Source organism: Molossus molossus, unplaced genomic scaffold (assembly GCF_014108415.1).
Source record: "Molossus molossus isolate mMolMol1 unplaced genomic scaffold, mMolMol1.p scaffold_m16_p_16, whole genome shotgun sequence".
Lineage (NCBI taxonomy): Eukaryota > Metazoa > Chordata > Mammalia > Chiroptera > Molossidae > Molossus > Molossus molossus.
This window is the reverse complement of record NW_023425351.1, coordinates 25,434,533-25,458,807: the sequence shown is the minus strand read 5'-3', so window position 1 is coordinate 25,458,807 and position 24,275 is coordinate 25,434,533. Positions and strand designations below refer to the sequence as shown.

Genomic DNA, 24,275 nt, shown 5'->3' with positions numbered 1-24,275 from the left:
TTAGCCTCAAGGTGCATTTTGACACACACACACACACACACACACACACACAGGAATTAATGTTTACCCAACAGGATCTTCTGAAGCCGGTGCGTGTGATGTAAATCTTATTGCCTTGATTTGAATATATATATGTATTTTTCCAACTCTGGATTTTAACCCTGAGTTGTTTTTTTTCAAATTGTTTGTACAGGTGAAATATTTGCTGGTAAAATATTTGCTGAGCTTATCAATGTCTTATGTGTATCTATTTACCAAGCAGTATGACTGAATTCAGCCAGTGTGGCACAAAGTGGTTTCTATGTCAATGAAATAGCGATGCATTGAATAAGCCCCAGTGAGAAGCAAGGCACTAGGGCCTGCACTCATCCAGTCTAAAATTCCTGTCAACAGTTTTGCTGGCTTGACAGCCACTGAGCCAAATAATGATAAAAATGCACTATGTTGAAAGCAGGAAATAATTCTAATCAAAATGTCACTTCCAAAAATATCTTTTTAGAAATGACAATACTGTAAACAGAAATTTCCACAGTGACAATTAAACATAATTAAATGCCTGATTTCTCTTCAAGCTTCTTTCATTCTCTATAACATATTTTTCTGGGCTGGACAGAATGTCTTTTTCAAGTACATCTTGTTCCTATCAGGGAAAAATGTGACTACCGTTTTGTTTTTAATTTCACAACTGAATTTAAAGGCTGATTAGGCCATATTATAAATATCAATGACAGGAAAGATATTTTCTGCAACCATAAGCAGAGCCTCGGATTAACATTCAAGGAGACAAAAGTGGAGGTAGATACCTCTGTGTTCGTGAGGAACAGAGGGGTGTCCTTGTGCATCTGAATCCAATGCAGCAATGTAACTTTTCCTATTTGCTAGAAAGTAGCCTCCACTGTTCAGGTTTTATTTTATTTGTTTTTATCCATTACATTAAAATATAGATTCATATATCAGCAGGAACAGAGTGAAGTAAAGTGAGAGAAAAGGAGAAAAACACACAGTCATAACAGGAAAGACAGGGAAACTAAAAATGAACCTATAGGTCCTAGACGATCTGGCCCCTGATGGCTGTCCAGTCACGTCTGACAGCATCCCTCCCTAATTACCTACTCCCGAGACACACTAGCCTTATTGCAGTTTCCGTTAAACCAATCATCTCACTACATCAGGGCATTCTTCCACCGTTGTATTTATTATTTCTCTGCCCAAATCCTGTTCTCACTCTTTCTTTAAACTTAAACCTAATAATCTATAAATCCATGTTCTGCCTCATTGTCACTACCTGAAGAAACCTTCCATAGCTTACAAAAGCTTCATGAGGTACCCTCACTTTTAAGCTCTCACAATAAATATACATTTCCTCTCTCTTCTCAATACAATCAAAACAACGTATTTTCTAATTTTGTTTTATTTTATGACTGCTTTTCTAATGGACTACATGATCATTCTCTCCTTCCGTCATTCACACAACAAATACGTGCATTGCTCCAGGCCCTGGGGGTATAAATGTAAACAGAACAGAAGAGGGACCTTGCCATTGTCTCATGCAGACTTGTATACCCTCAGCACCTAGCACAGTCAATGCTTATTATAGCCACTCCATAAAGTTTGAAGGATAAGTGATGGTTAGATTAACAGAGGGAGATTAGGAGTTTAAGTAAAATAAAGGACTTGATTCAGATTTAGATGTGCCCAATACTAAATCCCATTCTCTTAACCACTTGGCAATCCTGCCAAATGCATCTCTGTATTATTTAAAATGTGAAGTGTCTTCAAGTATAATCATAATTTTGGTACCAATTAATACCTAGCCCAGTGCTGAGCATATAGCTACCCACTAATTTAGAGGATAATTCCTAGATTACAGTAGATGGAAACATATTTAAGTATTTTAAATAGTTTGTGCTTTAAATAGTTTTTCTAAACAAAATAATACTCCCAGGGACCAAGTCTCTAACAAATGCTTCATGAATCATCTTTCAGGATTGAAATATTGCCTTGTCTTGGGTCACTCTGTGTCTTTTCTGGAGTTTGACTAAATGGTGAATGACACAAGAACACCAATAGAAGCAGAAAAAAACATAGGAATAGCCTATATAATCAGTATTTATCACAACAATACTGTGCTCGTTCACAAGAAGTGGTTCCCTAATGGGGTATACATGACCATTTGTTAGGGAATAGGAAGAAAATATTAGAATTCTATTTTGACTTATTTTATTTTATCTTTTGAAAATATCCTTGTTTACAGATTTTATAATGCATAAAATGTATTAACACATATGTATATGCCTATAATTTAGACATAAACATAAATATTGTGGATGCATAAAGAAACATTTTTATGAATAAGATTGCACAATTAAACATTTGGAAACCACTGAGTTAGAACATGATGTAGGCAAAGACCATTCAAAAATTCAATTTCCCATGTCACCTTATTGTACATAAATAAAATGTCTGTCCTATAGGGCATAAAATTAAGTCCAATTAAGAGGATGTAGATGAATCATCACAGAGCCATCTCTGCCAAAATCTTAGAAAAATATCTCAAAGAATCTTATTGATATTGATTCTACAACACCTTTTCCTATATGAAGAGAGTAAACTACTATTTATTTACGTCTTGTGTTGTATGAGTCACTAGGTCAAAACACGTATCCTTATTTAATCTTCACAAAACCCCAGTAAGGTAGGAACTATTTATCCTACTTCATGCTCAATTAAATGTTAGTTAAGAGAGTGGAGTAACTTCCTAATGTCACACTTCTAGTAAAAGGAGAAATCAGTATTTTAACAATTTACAATCGCAAAGTCAAGCACTTTTCTCCTAAGGTAGAATCCTAATGTTAGCACGAATGTTTGATCTTGGATAAATTATTTAAACTATTTAAGCCTAAATCATTTATTTCTTAAAAGAGAATGATGAACATAAGTACTTTCAGTTGATTAGTATATTTCACATGTGAACTTTTTGTACCACTGGAAAAAATATGCTGATGTTTCAGGAGCTACGTGGTGTCCTTCAGGCTTCACTCTCTGAATCTCAAAGCTCATGTTGAATAATTACAAGAAAGCTCAAATATTTTCATCTGTTTGGTGGCCAGCTGGACCCTCGAATAATACTCACATCTGGTCAGTTTTGAACTATAACAAATCCTGTCTAATACAAATAATAAAATAGATACAACTCTGTTGTGTCACAGTCAGAAATGAGAGAAAACTTGTATCTTAAATTGGATTTCATGAGCCTGAGTATCAAGGACTATGAGCTCCCATCCTATGTTTGCTATAGATTTATCTAAAACACACCAGAAGATATATAAATATATTTATAACATAAGTTTCACAGTAAAAATTCTAAAGTATAACCATCATTGATATAAGAAAAAATTTATATCATTTTTGGTTTTGCTAATAATAATAATGCCACGTGGCTCTATTTATTTTAACTGTGTGATATACGAAGATTACTAATTGGATAATAATAGACTCCAAGAAGTGTATTTACTTCAAAATGAACACAGAGAAAATGTATTTTAAAGTTTTAGCCACATGCTATTATAAATAAAATAAACTGTGACTAAGAAAAGGAAATTGATTATATTTTTTAAATTAATCAATGTAATAGAGTGTGAAATGAGACAGTTTCAGCAGCTTCAGAATTTTGGGCTAAACTGTGAACGTTGAGAACAGTAAATGAGAAGTAAATATTATGATGGCCAATTTTGTGTGTCAACGTGACTGAACTAAGCGATGCCTACATAGCTGATAAAATATTTCTGAATGTGTCTGAAAAGGTGTTCCAGGAGAGGTTAGCATTTGACTCAATAGACTGAGCAAAGAAGACTGCCCTCAACAATGTGGATGGGTGTCATCCAGTCTGGTAAGGCCTAACAGAACAAAAAGGCCAGGGAAGGGCAAATGTGCTCTCTCTATTAATCTGGAACATCCATATTATCCCAACTTTGGGCATTGGTACTCTCCTGGTTCTCAAACTTTTGGACTCAGAATAAATTACACTACCAACTTTCTGGTGCTCCAGCCTCCAGAAAGCAGATCATGGGGTTTCTTAGCCTCCATAATCATGTAAGTCAATTGATATGGGAGAAGCTAGAGATTATGCAAAGTGTTAGCTTTCATATTTCAACAAGTTGCTGGACTAGTTGACTGACACTGGACCTCAGCAGAGTCCTACATTCAATGAGTTTGAGATGCCCCAGTGTATCATGATATAAAGAAAAGACTCCAAAAAGCTTAGAAAGATAAGAACAGTGGAGTAAATGTATCATGTGCAAACTATACATTCGCTCACCCCCAACTCTAGACAGGCTCAGAGGACATTCTCTTCACTGCCAAGAGGATACCATTGATAAGCTCTGTGGTGACTGTCTTCTAAAGGCCAGAGACAACAGTGAGAGTTGTCAACCGGATAGACTCTGCAATCACCTGGGATGTCTTCCTGACTAGCAAAGCAGGTGGCAATGCTTAACATCCACAGACAAGATGGATATATTTGCCATAATGGGGAAAAGGGATAAAATGATAAGCAAAATATTTTGACCAGCAGTAATCTTTCATATTGCCTGATGATCAATTATTGTGACCCTATAGGTGAAATAGATGGGTAGCCTATGGAACTGTAACTTAACCTATATAACAGAAAAAAAGACACTAGATCTGGTAAGCTGAAACCTGACTTGAGTTGAGTTACCACAATGGAGAGTCTGGCCTCACAAAAATTCAGGGGTACACCAAGCTGGTCAAACCCTGGAGGGCCTACTAATTCTGCAGAACATCCTCTCCAAAGTTGCTGTATCCCCATCACCTAATTCTACAAAGGGGCAAGCCCTCTTTGGGTTTTGGAGGCATCGTGAACCACAAGATACTGAGCAATCCATTGGGCTACCCTTTTTGACTCAGGTCCAGGGTGAGACAAGACTCTGCAGCAGGTCCAGCTCTAGGACATGCTGCTCTAGCCACTCAATACTCATGCCCCAGTACATTCAACGATACTGGAAGCCTGTGCCAAGCAAAATTCTGCTTTCAGTGGCTGGTAAGCCTGCATAGGAGAATCCTAGCACAGACCCCTAGTGGATTTTAGAGAGGTTCTGTCTCCTTCTCCAAACAGCTAGTTTCCTTTTGAGATGCACTTCTTGGTTTGAACTGGACCCTGTAAGAACACCTGACTATGGGATATAAGTTTGCCCATGAGAATTGAGATGCCCATCATGAAGTGGGTATTCTCAGACTAGCCAAACCATAAGACTGGGTATGTTTATTAGCAATCCAGAACAAAGAGTCAGTTACACATGTACGTAGCTTAGACTCCTTCAACACAAACTTCTGCTCCATTCCCTCAATCCATACAGATGTCTTCATGGGCATCTCATTGTGACCCACAACCAAGATGAAAGGTGCTAAAACAAAAACTTGAGACTGATTTAGACCTGGTCCTATGTGATATAGTGGCATAAAATTCAAGTGGATTGTTACAGCACTACAGTTTCACTCATAAGTCTGCTAAAAAGACAGGTGGAAAAGCTCCCAAGCTTTAAGAATATTTACTTGTCCACATAGCTGATCTATTGCCAGATGTAGGAATCCACTGATTTATGGACAGTGGATAATGGTATGACTCAGATTTAAAATGAACAGAACTGGTAGATTGTTTTCAAGGATGTCTAGGGAAAGGTGTTTGAAAGAACACCTTAAAATGTATATAAAGAATTAAGGTATTTGTTTCCTTTCTGTTTAATGGGCCTGAACCAAAAAAGAAAAGGATAAAGAAGATGATAGAATTAAAATAATGAACAACAGCATGTAAGTTGGGAAAAGTGTAGGCTAGAGGCAAAGCCCTCAAAAGTCCTTGCAATATTCAGGAGGAAAGAAAAGATGTTGCTCAACTTCAGATTTTTAAGTTAAACATGCACCCTACTATTTCTGAGATAACCACAAAAAAAAAAAAGAAATTAAGTTTAAAACTTTCAAAAATAGAGGGAAAAATATTTTAAACAACTTACTAGCAATCCAAATTCAGCAATGTAAGAAAAATAGATTATACAGCTTAATGAGAATCAAATTCTTCCAGAAATGCAAAGTTGGTTTAACATTTTAAAAATTTAATAATGTATTTGTTCCCATTAACAGAATAAAGAAGAAAAATCTTATGATAACTTCAATATACAAAAAAATATCTTTAAATATTATTGAACTCAACTTTTAATTTAAAAATCTTAGCAAACTCCTAAGACAAGTGAACTGTCCTAACTTTATAAAAGGTATCTATCAAAAAAAAAAAAAAAAAAACTAATAAAATTACACTAATCATTCCTCTTAAAATCACAACCCACACACAAAAAATACAAACTATTACCACATCTATTCAAAATTATATTAGAGGTCTTTGCCAAGAGAATAAGACCAGAAAAAAAAGACAAAATCCACCAAGACTGAAAAGAAACTGTCATTTTCCTATTTTCCACTCATCATAGCTATCATACAATCATATGGAGACCTCTGGAAAGGAAATAAAAGCTATAATGACTTAAATGACATAACTCTGCCATTTTCATCAACAATATGGCTCAATGTACAGAAAAATTTTAAATAATTTCAAGCTAAGTAACACACATATATAGCATATTTCTAGATGCACATTTGGAACCAAACTGAGAAATTTCTTTCATCATAATTAAATCCACTTTCTAGTCCATCCGGAGAAGAACTTGTGGTAAAATCCCCTTGTGCTCTTTTCGGGAGTTGGCATTCAGAAACACTTTGAGTCAGGACTTCATTGAGCTGATGATCCCCCAAAACCACATTTTTAAATATATTAAAGTATAGATTTTATAGCACCTTCACTAGTCCAGGGTAGAGTAAAAATGTCCAATTTATCTACCTTTAGCTCAGTATTTCATTTGCTTTACATTAAAGAAAAGCAAATATGGACTCTGCTAGGTATTAAATAAAGCCTCAGTGTTAATAAACATAAATTTTATAATTAGTATGTACCAACTGTATGATTTTATTGAATAATCTGTATTACCTAATCAATACAAGCCAACATGAAATATAACAAAACCTCCATTTAAGAATCCCAACATAGCCCTGGCCAGTTTGGCTCAGTGGTGAGAGCACTGGCCCATGGACCGAAGGATCTTGGGTTTGATTCCCAGTCAAGGGCCCACACCTAGGTTGCAGGTTCGATGCCCGGCCCTAGTCGGGTCCTGTGGGAGGGGCATCAATTGATGTCTCCCTCACATTGATGTTTCTCTCTCTCTCTCTCTCTCTCTCTCTCTCTCTCTCTCTCTCTCTCTCTCTCTCTCCCTTCCACTCTAAAAATCAATGGAAAAATATCCTTGGGTGAGGATTAACAACAACAAAATAACCCCAATGTAATGTATAGCCATGCAAGAAAGAAAGACAAAAATTAAACAAAATAGGATGCCTTTTACTTTAGCTATACCTTTCTTAGGCTTGCATGATTGAATGGCATCATGAAAATAGTTCTTTGATATAAATCACAATATTTGTAACTACACACATAACTGAGAACTCATATGCTACAAATAACAAAAAATCCAAATCAGTCTGTTTTACACACACAAAGAAGGGAATCAGTTGACTCATAAAACCAACCACAGATTTTAATCATTTTTACTTCTGTGGATCATCTTTTAAACTTCTTTGAGGCCTTTGTGTATTTTTCATTGTCAGGCTTAGAAATAGCAGAAAGTTTAGCCTGCTTTGGGAATAAAGCAAAGATTATTTTGTATTTCTATAGAGCATGCTGTTTTATATGCATTTATTCAATCAACAAGTATTCAGTTAAATTCTTATGATGCCTATAGTACAAGATAGATCCTTGAAGAAATGGTAGGGGGAAAGACAACAATATAGTTAGAAAGACAAGCCATAACTCAGAAAGTAGTTAAGTAACAACGTGGTTAACCACAAAAATGAGTGGCTCGGCCCCACAGTGCAACAGGAGTTCACAGAAACAGAAAATCTGGGGAAGCTAGAATAGGCAAAAAATATTTAATTAAAAAAGCAAAACACAAACTATCCCTTAATAAGTGGTTGGTGGTTTGGATGGGGGAATGTAGTAGATACTGGGATTTGTGCCCAGGTTCTTCCTTCAGAAACAACTCATCCTGAGAGCTGCCAGAAATGTTGGCGTTTGAAGGCTCGTTCCTGAAGCCTCCTCCAGAACTGTCCTTCCACAGAAGGCAGCTGCTTCACCCAAGGTCACAGTCTTTCTCTGGAAGGAGCCTGCTTCTAACCACTAGAGTACAAAGGCTGGACTACCATGCTTCCATTGGAACAACCTTCAGGGCATTCCCCCATTCCAGAGCTCCCCAGGTGATCCTGCCTGTGTGATTGGCTGAGGACCCTATTGTAACTGCCTCATCACTCAACTTCTTCCTCTACTCACTCTTCCCTCACTCTCTTCAAGGTCCTGATCCTATGAACATACATGCAAATCTCCATCTCTGAGTGTATTTCTCAAGGAACCTAGTCCAAAACATTATTGAAGAAAGGAGAAATATTCCATGTAGAAAGAATATCAAGCAAAGATTTGACATTATATGTTTTGGCAAAATTGGACAAGCTAAGCTGGCTACACTGAAGGAATTGTGTGGGGACAATGAAAATTATGCTTGAGCAGATTTGAGACAACCTTGAATGTCACCCTAGCTTAGAATTCATCCCATAATTCAGTGTTGCAGAAGCTTTGCGTCCTCGGTGGTCCAGGACTGTGAATTCATCCTCCCAGATGACTGGAGGCAAAGCCAAACGTGATAAAATGCTAGCATGAAAATTCACTAATGTTGGATTAGTTTTGACATTTACATTTTTTGGTATATCATCCAAAATGAAACCAATAGCCAAAATTACAGTATCTAAAACTCTGAGATATTCCAAGTCTCAAAAACTAGGACACTTGGATGTTTACTTCTCCTTCATCCAGTAGCTTGTTAAGAAAATCAATAAAATGATGAGGTGTGCAAAGTGGTAATAGTGAACAGCTAGTCTGGCAATTCTGTCACTAATCCATGCAAAACCACTGTGACCTACCTGCTATAATTTAATCATGTCCTTCCTTTAGCCCCATTCAATGATTAAACTATCTCACGGGGGAAAATAATTTACATGAACCTTGCATTTTGTCCATAGTTAGCATCTGTCACAATGAATGCATGCTCTTGTTTAAGAAGCATGGCCCCAGTAAATGGAGAAACAGTATATATTTACTTTTTTAGCAGGGAAATGACATGATAAATGTCATTGTTTGAAACAGTTAATTTGTCAGCCACCTGTAGAACGGATCAGAGTGGGACAACCTGATGGAGTTGTATTGTTGCCAGGATTAAATTGGCAATGATGATAAGAGCAAGAAGTGATGCAGAGGGCATTTCAAAGAATAAATTGAAAGGATTTGATAATTTACGAGGTATATTTGTTTAAGGAAAGGAAGGTTAGAAAGCTATCTGGGTCTTGGGGAGAACTATTAAACCGTAGCTGAAATAAAAAGGTAAGGAGAGTGGAACATCTTATGTTGCTTTGGCTTCCTTTTAGTCATTTTGAGTTTGAGGTTCCTATGAGATAACCTACACGGAAAGGCTTTTGAACAGTAGCCACTCAAAAATATTTCTGGAATAGGCGATGCCATGTAGACAGCTGTCGATACGTTGATTGTACTGCACATTCCAGCCCGGCCTTCGACGTGTCCAGACGAGATACACTGTGTTTCTTTGTAATGCTGTCAGTGCCTCCCTGAGGCCACCTCATGTCTCTTCAAACTTTGGGCAGTGATTCCTGAGTGTCCCTTGAAGAGCCAAGGCAGAGGACGAGTCTTGTGAAGTCGTATGTAAAGGCCACAATTTGGGGGGGGGTGGTTCAGCTCTTTAAAAGAGGGTTTAAAAAGTGGGGGTATATAAAGTGACAGTAGGTTGTATTTGGAATTTTTGACTCGTTTCCTTCCCACCTCCCCCGAGGCCCACTTCCACTCTCTCTGGCCTCTCATCATCGCCGCTTCCGGTCTCGTCTACTCAGTCAGGGGTTTCTTCTCAGCCTCAGCCTCAGCCAAAAATGCCCACTAAGATTTTTTAACAAGAAATTCAGTATCAATATGCAAATATACTAGTCATGTGCGAGTCAGTAGGGGCCTCCAGAAGACCAAATCATCTAAAAGCAATAGAGCAGTAATACAGAGAATGGGAAACAGAATGGGTTCTGGGAGCAAAAACAGCCCATTAACCTGTTACCCCATATAAAAGCTATGAACCTTTCTTATTTGCCATTGTTTTTGTATATTTTACACGGTTGTAACAATATTGCATATACAGGGGAGGGCAAAAAGTAGGTTTACAGTTATGAGTACATGAAACACAAAGTTTATTCTTGTATTATTATTTTTTAATGATCGCATTATTTGTAATACAACTGTAACCTACTTCTGCCCACACCTGTATAATGTGGAATTTATCTTTTCTACATTATTAATGGCTCCATAATATCCCATCTGGGGAAAAGTTGATTTCAACCTTTTAGAAAAATGTTAAGTAAGAGGAATAGAAAAGAATAGCCCATTGCAGGAAATGGGCTTCTGAACAACATGGAGATACGGCAAAGAGCAAGGATGACCAAGCCCCCTTCCCAGCGGAGGTTATGTTATGGAAGGAGCCAAATACTGAATGAACAGATAAAGACTTGTTAGTGACCGAAGAGAGCTGTGGTGGAAATAAAGGAGTGTGGCAGGATGGAGGCTCCCAGAGAAGCTGCTCAGAGTGAGTTGTCCGTGAGGGCCCCTCTGATGAGAGGTTTAACTTGAGATCTGAATGGCAAGAGGAGCCAGCCATGTGAGGGTTTGGGGGGAACTTTCAAGCAGAGAAAACAGGTCCTGCAAAGGTCCCGAGACACAGGCAGCTATTAGGCAGCTTCTTGTCTTCTTCATTCATATATGTATCAACAACTACTATGTACCAGACATGTTCTATGCATGAAGATGTAAGCAGTTAAACTGACCAAATATCTGCCTTTAGGGAGTAATATTCAAGTGGAATAGAGAACACAAACTGAATGTTTTTCAAAATTCAATGAAATAATATCAAATGACAATAGGTATGTGAAGAAACACAATGAAAAATTTATTAGAGAGAGTGATGGGGAGTGAGGATTGTGTCTGAAATAATAAAAGATATTCTGGGTTGTTTTTTAGTTTTATATAATGTTTCCAAATTTTGCCAAAGTATATCATCAATGTTGAGATACAGCAAAAAGCAATGCCTCCCCCACCCCCACCAACACACACACACACACACACACACACACACATACACACACCCTACATATGCAATTGCTAATACTCTGCTAAGTGCTGCTCCCCTTTCTACGTTCCCTGCAATGTTTTTTCAAAGATAACAGAGCTACAACCTAAAAAAGCAGATGCACACTCTGAGTTTGTTCGATTCTCAAAATGCTAAAAGGCCAATTTTCAAAAGCATCTCTCCACATAGTCTGTCACTGGGTCATTAACATCAACAGAATAAAGAAACAGTAGTAGAATGTAACGTGATGGCAGCCAGAACTGATTGGGTGTTCACCAAGCGGCAGGCACTTGGGTTCTTCAGACTTTATAACACACGTTCCTCATAAAATACCCCTTAGGAATTATTACACAGATGAGGACATGGATATTCACGAGGATCAAGTAACTTGCTCAGGGACAAGCAGACAGTAAATGAAGACTAAGCTGGAGTTATCACCAAAGACTCATTCCATGTAACTGTGTCATGCAGCTTTGTCTACATTAAATGCAAAGGCACTTGGGAGTTAGGCATTAGACATTGAGCCTTGCACAGTGCTGTGAATTCATTTATCAAGCCCTCTCCAGACAGCAGATATTAAAAAGAGAAAAAAAAATAGCTGAAAGTGAATTAAATTAGATTAATTCACTTAAGTACATAATTAAAAGTTATTCACTGTATGTAAAGACTAATTCATAAGATGGGAGATATTTTGCTAGGTTTTAAAGAAATAAATATTAAGACGCTATCCTGGCTGATGTGGCTCAGTTGGTTGGAGTGTCATCTGGTACACCAAAAGGTGAGGTGTTCAATCCACTCTCAGGTCACATACCTGGGTTACTGGTTTGATCTCTGTTCAGAGCACATACGGAAGGAAACCAATTGATGTTCTCTCTCAGATTGACCTCTCTCTCTCTCTCAAATCAATAGGTATATCCTTGGGTGAGGATTTTAAAAAAAGAGAGAGATGCTATTTGCTAGCTGATTCTATCTTCAATGGATTTTTTTTCCTTGAAAAAAAATATATACAAGTCAATGCTTTTTTAATTCAACAGATATCTACTCAGCTTTATAACCTTCAAGAGCTTCAGATCTATCTTTAGATACAAGACATGAAATAATATATGAACAAATACCTACTGTGAGTAGATTACTGATACTAACACCTATTTCACTGTAGAAAGGGCATGGAGAAAAGGCATAGAAATCAGGGTAGAGACCCTATTCAGACAGCCACTTTTATTTATTTATTTTTTAATATTTTTTCATTTATTAAATTTTAGAGAGAAAGGAAGGGAGAGGGAGAGAGAGATAGAAACATCCATGAGAGAGAACATCAATTGGCCGCCTCCTGCATGTCCCCCCAATGGGGATCAGGCCCACAACCTGGGCATGTGCCCTGACCGGTAATGGAACCGGAGACCTCTTGGTGGATGGGTGGATGCTTAGCCATGGAGCCACACCACCTGGCCCAGACACTTTTTAAACATATGTATCTAAATGCTGTAAGATTCCTTCTCAGCACTGCTTGAACTGTGTCTTTGATATTTTGATATGTTACATCTTCCTATTTGTTGTTTGATATATTTTTAAAATTTTCCTGATATTTCTTCTTTGACCAGTAGATTACTTAGAAATGTGTTGTATATTTTCCCAATGTTTTGGAAATTTTTCTGTTTTCTTTGTTATTGATTTCTAGTTTTATTACACTGTAATGGAGAAAACACCTTGTATGATGTCAACTGAGGGTTGTTCTGTGGCTCAGGGAATGGTCTTTGTATACATTTTATGCCACTTAAAAAGAATGTGCAGTCTGCTGTTGTTACATGGAGTGGTCTACAAATGTTTATTAGGTCCTCTTGGCTGATATGCTGTTGAGTTCATCTATAGTATTTCTGATTGTATGTCTAGCTGTGCCATCAACTGTCAAAGAGGGGTTGTAAGTCTCCAACTATAGTTGTAGACTTGCCTATTTCTCTCTTTAGTTCTATTAGACTCTGCTTCACAGATTTTGCCACTCTGTTGTTCAGTACACCCACACTTAGGATGACTTTATCTTGGTGGCTTGACCTTTCCATTATTCCAGGTTAACAATTCCTGTCCCTGGACAACTTCTATCCTCTCAAGTCTACTTTATCTGACATTAACATGGTCACTCCTGCTTTCTTTTGATGTTTGCATATTTTTTTCCATTGTTTCACTTTTAGCTTTTTTATATCTTTGTATTAGAAGTGAGAGTTTTAGAGACAGTACAGAGTTGCATCATGATTTCTAACCCACTCTATCTCAGTCTTTTAATTAGTATATTTAGACCATTTGTACTTAATGTAATTATTAATATATTTGGGCTAAAGTCTGTCACGTTATTTCTTGTTTTCTGTGTTCTCTGTTTTTGCTTTTCTTTTTCCTATTCCTGTGAATTACCTGAACATTTTTAAGAATTCTATATTGACTTGTTTATAGTTTTGGAAGGCACCTCTGCATATTTTTTAGTGGTTGCCCTAGGTATTACATTATACATACACAATTTGTCTACAGGTGTCATCATTTTACCAGTTCAAGTGAAGTATAGAAACCTTACCATCTTTGTGCCCCTTATTCTTCTTCCCTGCATATAACACAATTGTCTTAAATACTTCTTCTATTCACATTTAATACCACACCTGAAATTGTTATAATTTTAATTTCAACAATAAAACATAATTTAGAAAACTAAAGAGAAGGAAATGTTTTATATTTACTCATAGATTTGCTTTTTCCATGTTTCTTTCTTCCTTCCTAATATTCTAAAGTTCCTACTTTTAATCATTTCCTTACTATTTAGAGAATTCCGTTTAACACACTTAAAGGGTAGGCTGGTTGGCAATAATTCTGTTGATTTCCCCTCCATTTCTGAAGGATATTTTCTCTGAATAAGAAATTACGGGTTCTTTTTTTCAGCACTGAAAAAATGCTGTGCCACTTCCATCTGATCTCCATGGGTTTAATGAGAAATATGTTGTAATTCAAATGCACACACACACACACACACACACACACTCATATGTATGTGTGTATATGTATATATATTTGCATTTCTGTGGCTGCTTTCAAAATATGTCTTGTCTTTGTTTTCAGAAGTTTAATTCTGATGTATCTTGGCGTGAATATCGTGACAGGGGTGGCCTTTTTGTCACTGGATGGTAGAGAAAGTCCTGACTCTTTTCTAGGCCACTTCAGACATGACCCAATGGGGAGGGTGAGAAATAACTCATTGCTTCTAGGGGTGGGAGGTACAGGATCCCACGTGACCGCTACTGATGCCATGGAGGGAGCCCTTGTTACTGGCCAGCAGAAATGGAAGTCCTGGTGATACAGTTATAATTATCTAGCTATTAATAATAGAAAAGGAGCAAAAGGAAGACCAGACATTATGAGCATGGGGACCTAGGCAGCTTCACCAGGAAGCTGCAACTTTACACTCCCCAGAGAACCATTGGTCCATTCCTTGCAGATCACTGGGGGAAGGGACTGGACAAAGGGGAATATGGGCAATGTGCAGTGAAGTTGGGGTGACATAGGTAAGGTACTTGCCTATCAATTTTGTCTAGGGAACCATGGATTGGCTAGAGATGGTGGAGCCCCTGCAAACCTGTGAAAATTTGGGGACACGTAACCCTCCAAACAAAGAAACATGTGCCCTTGACTCTTGGTTTTCTTGTGGCTCCCTCACATTCATCAGAGTCCATACAGGCCATAATGGTCCACAGCCATGGGGACCCCACACACAATGGACTAATTGGCTGCAGCTGAAAATATAAACTAAGCTAGTCTGGTGCTTAACTGGGTTGTGCCCTAACATGGAATGGAAACACTGGGCAACCGCTTTAATCCTAGCTCTGCTAAAAGCAAGATAGAACTTCTTCCTTAGTGGAAGGAAGGGAAATGGGACCTTGGAAACTCAGGGATTTAAATCCACACAAATAAAAGCCACTCATTCTTCTGTGCAAGTCTCAGAAGATTATTTTTCTCATCAAATCACAAGAAGCCCACTCCCACCAGCAACCAGTGGAGATAAGGAGAGCTGCCCAGCAATGACACTGGCTCTGAATTGGGCTTTCTCTGACTCCAGCCAAGCAAGGATGTTGTCCACCATAGATGCAAGTCCTTTGTCAGATACATATTTTCAAAGTGATTTCTCCAAGTCTGTGGTTTGCCTTTTTATTTTCTTAAAGATGCCTTTTGAAGAGCAAAAGTTTAATTTTAAGTAAGCCAGTTTCTTGATTTTTTCCTTTATATTTTATAATATTTGTGTTATATTTAAGAGATATTTGCCAAACTCAAGGTGAGAAAAAATTATGTCCTATGTTCTCTTTAAAAATTGAAGTTTTTTTAAAATTTTTCTTATATCTATTAGTGGCAATGATTACCATTTTTCTACTCAATTGACCATATATGCATGGGTTTAGATTTCTGAACTCAATATTTTCCATATATCTAATTTTCTATTTTACAGCAATATTGTACTATATTTCACTTATTACACATTTAATGATCATTGAAGTGAGGTAGTGTTAGTCATTCCACCTCTTAACAATATTGTTTTGTGCTATCTACAAACAAGGTAATATGTCTTCATTTATTCAGGTTGTCTTAAAACTCTCTGAGAAGTGTTTTATAGTTTTCAGTATACAGATATTATTTTTCTTTTTAAAAAATGTTTTCCAAGTATTTCATATTTTTGATGGCATTATAAAGGTATATTTTCTATTTTAATTCCTATGGTTATTTGGTTGAACAGAAATATAGAATTAAGTTTTGTAGATTGAACTTGTATCTAAAACCCTGATAAACACAATTATTAGTTCCTATACCTTTTTTCTGTACATCCCTCAAATTTTCTACACAGACTTAAAATTGCTAAGATCTTAATTTTGTCTAATTGCATAGATAGATTAAACAAAATTCCAGTTACATTCCCAGCAGGTATTTTTCTGTGAAAATTGAAAAATGATTCTAAAATTCATATGAAAATACACAGTATCTACGATTTATTAAAAAAAAAAAAAAACTCTTAAAATTCAAAAACAAAAATACAAATAACCCCATTAAAAACAGGCAAAATATTTGAACAGACACTTTACCAAAGATATTTGGAAGGCAAATAACCATGTGGAAAAATGATCAGTGGCATCAGGCATCAGAGATATGTAAAATATAACCCTAATGAGATACCACACATATCAGTAAGGACGGCTATTATTAAAAATAACACAGGTGATACCCATGTGTTGTTGAGAACGTAGAACAAATGGAATTCTGTTGGTAGGAATGTGAAATTGTACATCCACTTTTCAAAATTAGTGGCTAATGCCTTAAAAAGTTGAACATACATGTCTACCATATGATCCAGACATTCTACTTTAGGTATATATTCAAGAGAAATAAAAGTATAAATTCATACAAAATACTACTCAACAATAAAAAGAAATAAACTGATGGTACATGATATAACAAATGAATACAAAATAATTATGTTGAATAAAAAAAAGATCTAATAACAAGTATAAGTGCATAGGAGACTCTAGAAAAGAAAAACTAATCCACAGTGACAAAAACTTCAGTAGTTGCCTGAGAATGAAAGCAAGAAAGTGTAGAAAGGAGGAATCACGAAAGGGCATTCTAGACAGCAGGAAGGAGTGAGGACATATGAGGAGCATATCCCATTCAAGTCCATACATTTTAAGGCAACTTCCAGGAAATTCCACACAACATTTCTACACATCATTGACTGTCACTTGACCACAGAGAAGTGCCAAAGAGATGCCACCACTCATAATAAAGATGTTCTGTTCATAAAGAATAAACGAATTCTCTGCCTCAGTACCCTTTCTTGGGTTTTAGCACTCTTAATCATCTATTGTTTAATATTTTTGCTGATATTTCAATAAAATTTTGAAAGGGGAAAGAGAAAATGCATATGCTTACTTAACCAAAATTTAAAATTTTCTGTACTCATAATTTTAGCTTATTATTTATTGGTCTTCATGTATAAACCATTAACAGAATTTGTAACTATATTTACATAATTTAATGTTTAAAGAAACCCAATGGGTGAACAAATTTGTAAATACTCACTTCCTAGATGTTCTTTTTCATTTTTAATACTTTTTTTATTTTGAAATAATTTTAAACTTACAGAAAAAGTACATGAACAACACAAACATTCCATATATCATTCACCCAGAGACCCCATTCAAACTTTGCTAACTTTACCAATAATGTTCTTCAAAGCAAAAGTATCAGCTCTAGGATCATATTTTACACTTAGTTGTCATGTCTTTTCAGTCTGAGATCTCTCTTGACTTTCACCACCTCAACATTTTTTAAGACTCCAGGAAAATAGAATGTCCCCATCGAGTTTATCGAATATTTTCTCATTATTCAATTCAGGTCATTCATGATTGGCAGAAACATTACAGAAGCAATGCCACATTGTTTTAACTGCATCCTATCAGGGGTCACAGGATATTGGTTTGTTCTATCATTTAAGTAACTTAGTGTCTGCCAGATTTCTTCACTATAAAGTTCCCTTTCCTTTCTGTAATTAAAACTATTGTGTGAAAAGATACTTGAGATGATCTAGATGCTAGATAGAGATGACAAGATACTAGAATGAGATGTAACATCTCATTCCTCATCCACTTTTCACCCTTTTGTTTTAGCATCAATTAATGTTTTTTTGCCTGAATTATTAAGAAGAGAGTTGCCCAGTAATGATTTTCTAATTCTATCGTCCCTTCTATTTTTGTTAATTGGCATTCTACTATATGATAAAGTTTTCTCTTTTCCCTATAAATTGAATACATTCATGTATCTTATTATCACTGTGCAATAAAATATTCCTATTTTATACAGTAAGATAATCTGTACTATCATTATTTTTATTTTGATTCTTAAATTGTCCCAGATTTAGTTAATAGGAGCTTCTCCGAGCTGACTTCTATGTTCTTTTGACATGTACCTATTTTTCTTTGTCCACTTCCTTACATTATGGCATAAGATTTTCCAGGTTCATCTAGTACTTTCCCAGCCCCAAAGCTGTAATCAACCATGTCTCCAAGGATACCTGGTTCCAATGAACAAAAATGGTATTTATAACCCAAAATCTGGTCACAAAGTGTGCTCACTCCTCCTGGAGCATTGCCATTCCAAGGCCTTCATAGCAAGAAAAAATAAGAAAATAAATGTGTACATTTATGTTTACATTACACACACAAATCTATACTTATTTCTATTATATCTATATCTATTTTTATTTTTGAAAGTCATGAGATCACATCAGTACCTCCAATTTCATTAAAATACCACAAGGTTCATTCTACCTTTCCTTTTTATATTTGTGACTCCTATCTCCATCAGTGAGAGAGCTGGTTTGCATGGTTTTCAATAAATTTACTTATTTCCTCAACATTCCCCTGTCTCATACGTAACACACCTCCTGATCCTGCCAGGTAACTATCTCATACTCTCCAGGCCAACTGGATTTCAGGGTTGCAGATGTGGCTGGAAAGTGTGGGGCAAAATACCTGAGAAAAGCGACTTGTGCAGCAGTAAGGGTGTGAATCATGCAGGTGATGGGTGACTACACACATGACATGAATCCATCTCACAACATGTGCCAAACCAGCACAAATTCAAACCATGTGGATAGAGGCCCTTTGAGCCAAACAAAAAAAGGTGATCAAATGGTTCCATTCTACTTGGAGTGGGTCAGATAGCATATGGAGAAATGTAATGAATTTGGTTGGCCACATCTTTAATAAAAATTCTATAAAGGTTTTATGAAGACCTTGTTATTCTGCTTTTTAAGTTTAGAATTTTACACTCTTGTGAGTCTGCTCTGGCCTGAACTAAGACATATGATTGTCCTGAGCATCCTCATAACCAATAATTTTCAAGTAATTATTCTATTTATTTAATGGGAATGGGAAAAACTATAATTGTATACTTCTTTATGTTGAAAATCAACTTACTGTGATGTTCTTCATCATACAGTCTCTTGGAAACTAAGTTAAACTGCTTACAATATAAACCAAATAAATCACTTGATCCCAATAAAAAGCTATGAGCCAGTTAACTATTCAGTTTCAGAATTTCTGACTGCTAAATTCTTTGATTCTTCAGTGTTGGCCTTAGGGTTTGAGATAAATTTTGTGTTTACACCATGCATCTTGCCTATGTCTGTTGCAAAAATACTCCCCTTTGGTGGGAGCCAAACCATGTCACAGTTAAGGAGTTGTGTATGGAAATCTATAGTAAATAGGATTGTAGTGCTAATTTATTGAAGCGGTGTCAAACATTCCTTATAGCTTGATGCCCAGATTTCCCTACCTGCCAGCACTAAATAAGCCAAAAGAATACTGAAGGTGTCATATCTTACAAAAATATGAAAGCGTTATAGAATGTAACTCATCACTAGCATTTTCGTTTTGCAACTTCATATTCTTTGATTAAAATAGCATTACCGAAGGCTCAAATGCAATGATTTCTAGGCATGGTATTATAATGCCTCGAAATATCTTCAGTTACATTTAAAGGTAGTATGAACTTAGACTACTGAAACATCTAGAAACAAGATTCATTTTAATTTAGTTTTTGAAACACCATATTGTGTGCAGCACTTTATAAGCTTCTCAAATGATAAAAATGTTAAAACAAACAAACTAAGAAAGAACTAAACTAAGAGCTAGGTAAATAAGATGTACAGGTGAAAAAACTATACAAGTATTCTCAATAATAGCACATGCACCTTTGCTATTGTTTTAAGTAACATTTACATGCTCTCTTTAAGGTGCCTCACTCCAATAAATTTTTTAAAACATTCCTAATTTACAAAATCTATAAAGGGAACATAACATCAGGTCTTGTATTTTTTCAAAATTAAAGTAAACCTATGTTACCAACTCCAGTATCTCAGCACACACACAAAATCACAGGTAATAAAACTTGGGAGACACCTAGCAATTCAATGTGTGATTGATAAAAGGAGATTTTTAGCTTATGTCCCTGTTTCTTACAATATGGTCCAGGAATTAAATATGTAATAATCATGTATGCCTCTTCTTACTAAATTCAGAATCCTGGCTCCTCCTCTGGTTTCCTGTGCAGTTGTGAGAACCAATGACCAAAGCGCTGGGAACATTGAGGAGAATGTGAGAGCAACAATATCCATCTTACACCTGTTTTACTGAGGTTTTCTGGCATGAAAGAGACAAGCTGGTGAAAGTGTCCAATTTTGTGAAGTGTGTGTATTTCTACTCTCAAAACTGAGCTCTATAAAGATCAAAATTATTGTATGAGGACCTGCTTTCTCTTATCCATTTTCTCCCTTCAATTATTTTAAGTGCACATCAATCCTTAAAAATAAACTACTCGTCACTGCATATGAAGATGTATGCAATATGTCACCAAAGAAATCAATAAAATGCAAAGCATATAATTTTGTTGTTGTTTGTTTTTTTTAGGGAGGATGTCTAATGGTTTTATGAGAAAATTTTGACATCACTTAAAACTCAATGCTAGTTAAGTATTTTTTTTTAATGAGGACTTGATAAATACCAAGTTGGATTTAGTTCCTAATAATGTAGAAAGTTTACATACATTCCAAACTCTATTATCACTTGGAGAGACTCTTCAGAATTTTAAAATATGTTAAATGAGAACAGCATCTATTAAAAACAATTCAGTTATTCTCCGTGGTAAATTTTACTTTATATTCTAAAAGAGCAGAAACACTCTAAATCTATTTATTTCATGTTTCTTTTGATGCAATTACTACACTGTACCACAAAGGGTTCTTATGCTTCTGTTTTTTTAAATATACATATGGCCATGCCTACAGTCTCCCATTATTTCACTAAAGGTAAAGAAAAAATATATAGTAGTTCCAGCAATTCTACTTTGCTTTTGAATATGGACTTCCTTTGCTAACACTTATAGCAGAAATAAGAATCAAGACATACAACGTAGGACGTTACAGCAACACAACAGTGAGTTTCTATAGAATCTACGGTCATGTCTTTCAAGACAGTATGTTAGGGTTGGGCAGGAAAACTTAAAGACTTAGCAATCTTGGTTATTTCAAACCCATCCTGCGCAGAGAAAGGACCTATCTGATCTCATGCCCTTGTCCACCTCTCCCTTTCTGTGTTGGGGCATTAGTTTGCATTAGTCCTCCTGCTGTGCTCCAGCCTCACTCAGAGGCCAGGGACATGTGACCTCCAAAAATGGCCACAACTCCTTGGGGGAGGAGGGCTAGACAGGGTATCTGGACCCACAGTCCCCCTTCTGCAGGCAGATGCCCAGCTGAGCGGTTCAACCTGGAGAAGGGAGAGTGGGCGCTCCTCCCTCTGGGCCTCAGCATCTGTCCCGCACCCTGACACCTGGTGGGACACCTGGCCTGTGCAGGGTTTCTGTCTCCCATTCTTATTTTCTCCAGTCCCCCCATTCTTCCTTCATCTTACTGTATTTTGTCATCAATTTTTTTTGACAAGAGAACACAGCACGGAGCTACATCTCCTTTAGATAAATATGTGTGTGCTTTTCCAGAACCTTTCTCCACCCTTATCTCCCCTTCAACCAGGTAAGGTCTGCAATGCAAAGAACTCTCCTTTCATCCAGATACCAACGTCAGCGTCTCCGTTTGACAATTTCATTCAACACTCCTGCACCTACCTGAAGCCCACTCCTTACCTGTTCCACTTTCTCCCTGTTAACAGTGTTCCTTCCACTGCTAAGCACTTCTTCCACCTTTTTTGGGTTCTACTACTGCCCACATCTTTAAAAATCCAATATACAATGCAGAGTGAATTCCCGTTAGTGTATGAGCGTGTGTGTGTGTTTGTGTATGTGTGTGTGCACCGTCCTTCTCAGTGTGTCAGGGTCCTGGGCATGTGACTTCAAGGTGCTGGACAATGGGATGGCTCAAACTTCCCCAGGCAGCCTGAGGCTGGGCCCTGCCTAGCTCACCTGTCTGCGCCCAGGTAAGAGGGAAGTCCCGGCTGTGCTCCAAGACACCTGGTCCGGACAGGGCCAGACCAGTGTCCTGGAGACAAGGGGCGCCCCTCCTGCGCGTTTGTTCTCTACCCCTCCTTCCCTCCAGGGTGTTCTGCTTTAGTCTAGGCACCCCGTCCTCCACAGTTCCTTACCTCAAACAGGGGACCGATCTTGTTCTTCTCCAGGTAAGCCTGGATCCGGGATTGCTGATAAGACGCCATGGAGAGACAGCGGGCCGGGCAGAGGGCGGGGAGAACGCGCCTCCACTGGGGGCCCACCCGCCTTCTCCCTGGACTGGGGCCGGACAGGAGCTGGGCTCCCCCGGCGTGGCAGGTTCAGCCCACCGGAGGGCGTGGGCTGCAGCCCCAGGAGTCCCGCGTGGGGCACCGAGAGCCTGAAACCTTGCACGGTGCCACCAACTCAGACAACTCAGAGCGGTGGGGGGGACTCATTCATCTCGCTCTCCTGCTGCACCGCCCCCGCGGCTCTGCGCAGCGCTGCGCTGGGGGAATTGGAGCCACGGTGCCTGTACCCTCTGGGTGGCAGCAGCGGGGATCAGGGGGCCGGAGGCTAGCCGGGACCGCTGCTCCGCCCAGAGCCGCACCTGGGGGGCACCCTTGGAAGACAGTGGCCGTGAGGCTGGAAGTCGTGAGTGAGCGTCCCTGTGCAGAACGCCTGCGCCCCTCTCCCAGATTACAGCAGCAAACAACCGGGCTTCTCCCCAGCCTGTGCTCGCCCTGCCCGCAGCTCCCTAGCGACAGCGCAGCTCAAAAAGCCAATGGTGAAGGGGCTTCTTTCAAAGTGCATATAAATCTGGTGCTTGTTGGCTACTCTGGCAGCTGCAAATGCAGTTTGCGAGGGGGTCGTACCCCCCACCCCTGCGGAGCTTCTCCTGGCCACCTCCTGCTTTGCCCGCGCTGGTTCAGGGTCCGAGAAAGGCAGAGTTGTGAGAAGGTACGTGGGTCTGAGGGTTTGCCATGAAAATGAAGTTGCCTTCCTTTGGGAAATCTGGCTGCGCTTGGAGCAAGTCAACCGGGTGACTGCAGGCTGAAATCCAGCAGAAAACTTCCAAGGGTTGGGAGCAACTCTTCAGCTTTTGACAGGAAGAAGAGATACAAGGGAGCCAGCCCTCCCTTCCAAGCTTGCCTTCCTAATCCACATATAATTATGTCTATGTCTAATTATATAGCTACATCTCAGATGCTACCCTATTCCACTTAATGTTCCTCTAGATACTACATGATCTCCTCAAATTTAGCCAATACCTTTCTTATCACGGAGGGATTTTCAAGTTTCAAGATTTACAAACACAGAGGTTTCTTCACAGAGCTCTTTTTTTGTGGGAAAACAAAACAAAACAAAACATTGAGGCTTCCAGTGACGATTTCTCAGGCTCCTAACCGTGACATGCTACCAAAATTAAAAGGTTAATATTCGTAAATATAAATGTTTAGAATGAAGGGAACAATTGTCCTCGAAGCAGACTGCAACAGTATAGACGTTTCTTCACTGTGTTCCAGATTTCTGGAATTCATCATTTCTTTATTGGCATCAGTGTCGTTTTTTTTCACCTGTATTTTAAGCGATATACTTACGTGGAAATGTGCAATAATTAGGATAAGGATGGAATACCCCAGAAAGTATTGTTAATTCCATTTAAATAATTCAGATAAGAAATCTGTCAGGATACCTAAGAGCTTAACTATCACTGATAACCTGAAATAGACATGATTTGGGAGTGGGAAGATGCTCAAGTTATTACTTTGACAATCAGACTCGGTGATCTACCCAGGAGAGTTACATTGAGTAGCAGTGAGGTGCTCAGGATTGTCATGTGTTTTCCATTGTGAATCAAAGATTCACTTGTACTTTTTAAACATGTTCAGGAGAAATTATATATACAGAGTGAATATAAACATTTTT

At 37.9% G+C, this 24,275-nt stretch overlaps 1 protein-coding gene across 1 annotated transcript in view; it reads right to left on the bottom strand.

Moving 5' to 3' along the window:
* Positions 1-22,804, bottom strand: part of CUNH8orf34 (chromosome unknown C8orf34 homolog) — a 118,573-nt gene extending 95,769 nt beyond the window's left edge. The window contains 3 exon segments of the mRNA XM_036264227.1: positions 22,505-22,688; positions 22,690-22,762; positions 22,765-22,804. Coding sequence (XP_036120120.1) covers positions 22,505-22,688; positions 22,690-22,762; positions 22,765-22,804 — 297 coding nt within the window.
* Positions 22,805-24,275: the final 1,471 nt, after the last annotated feature.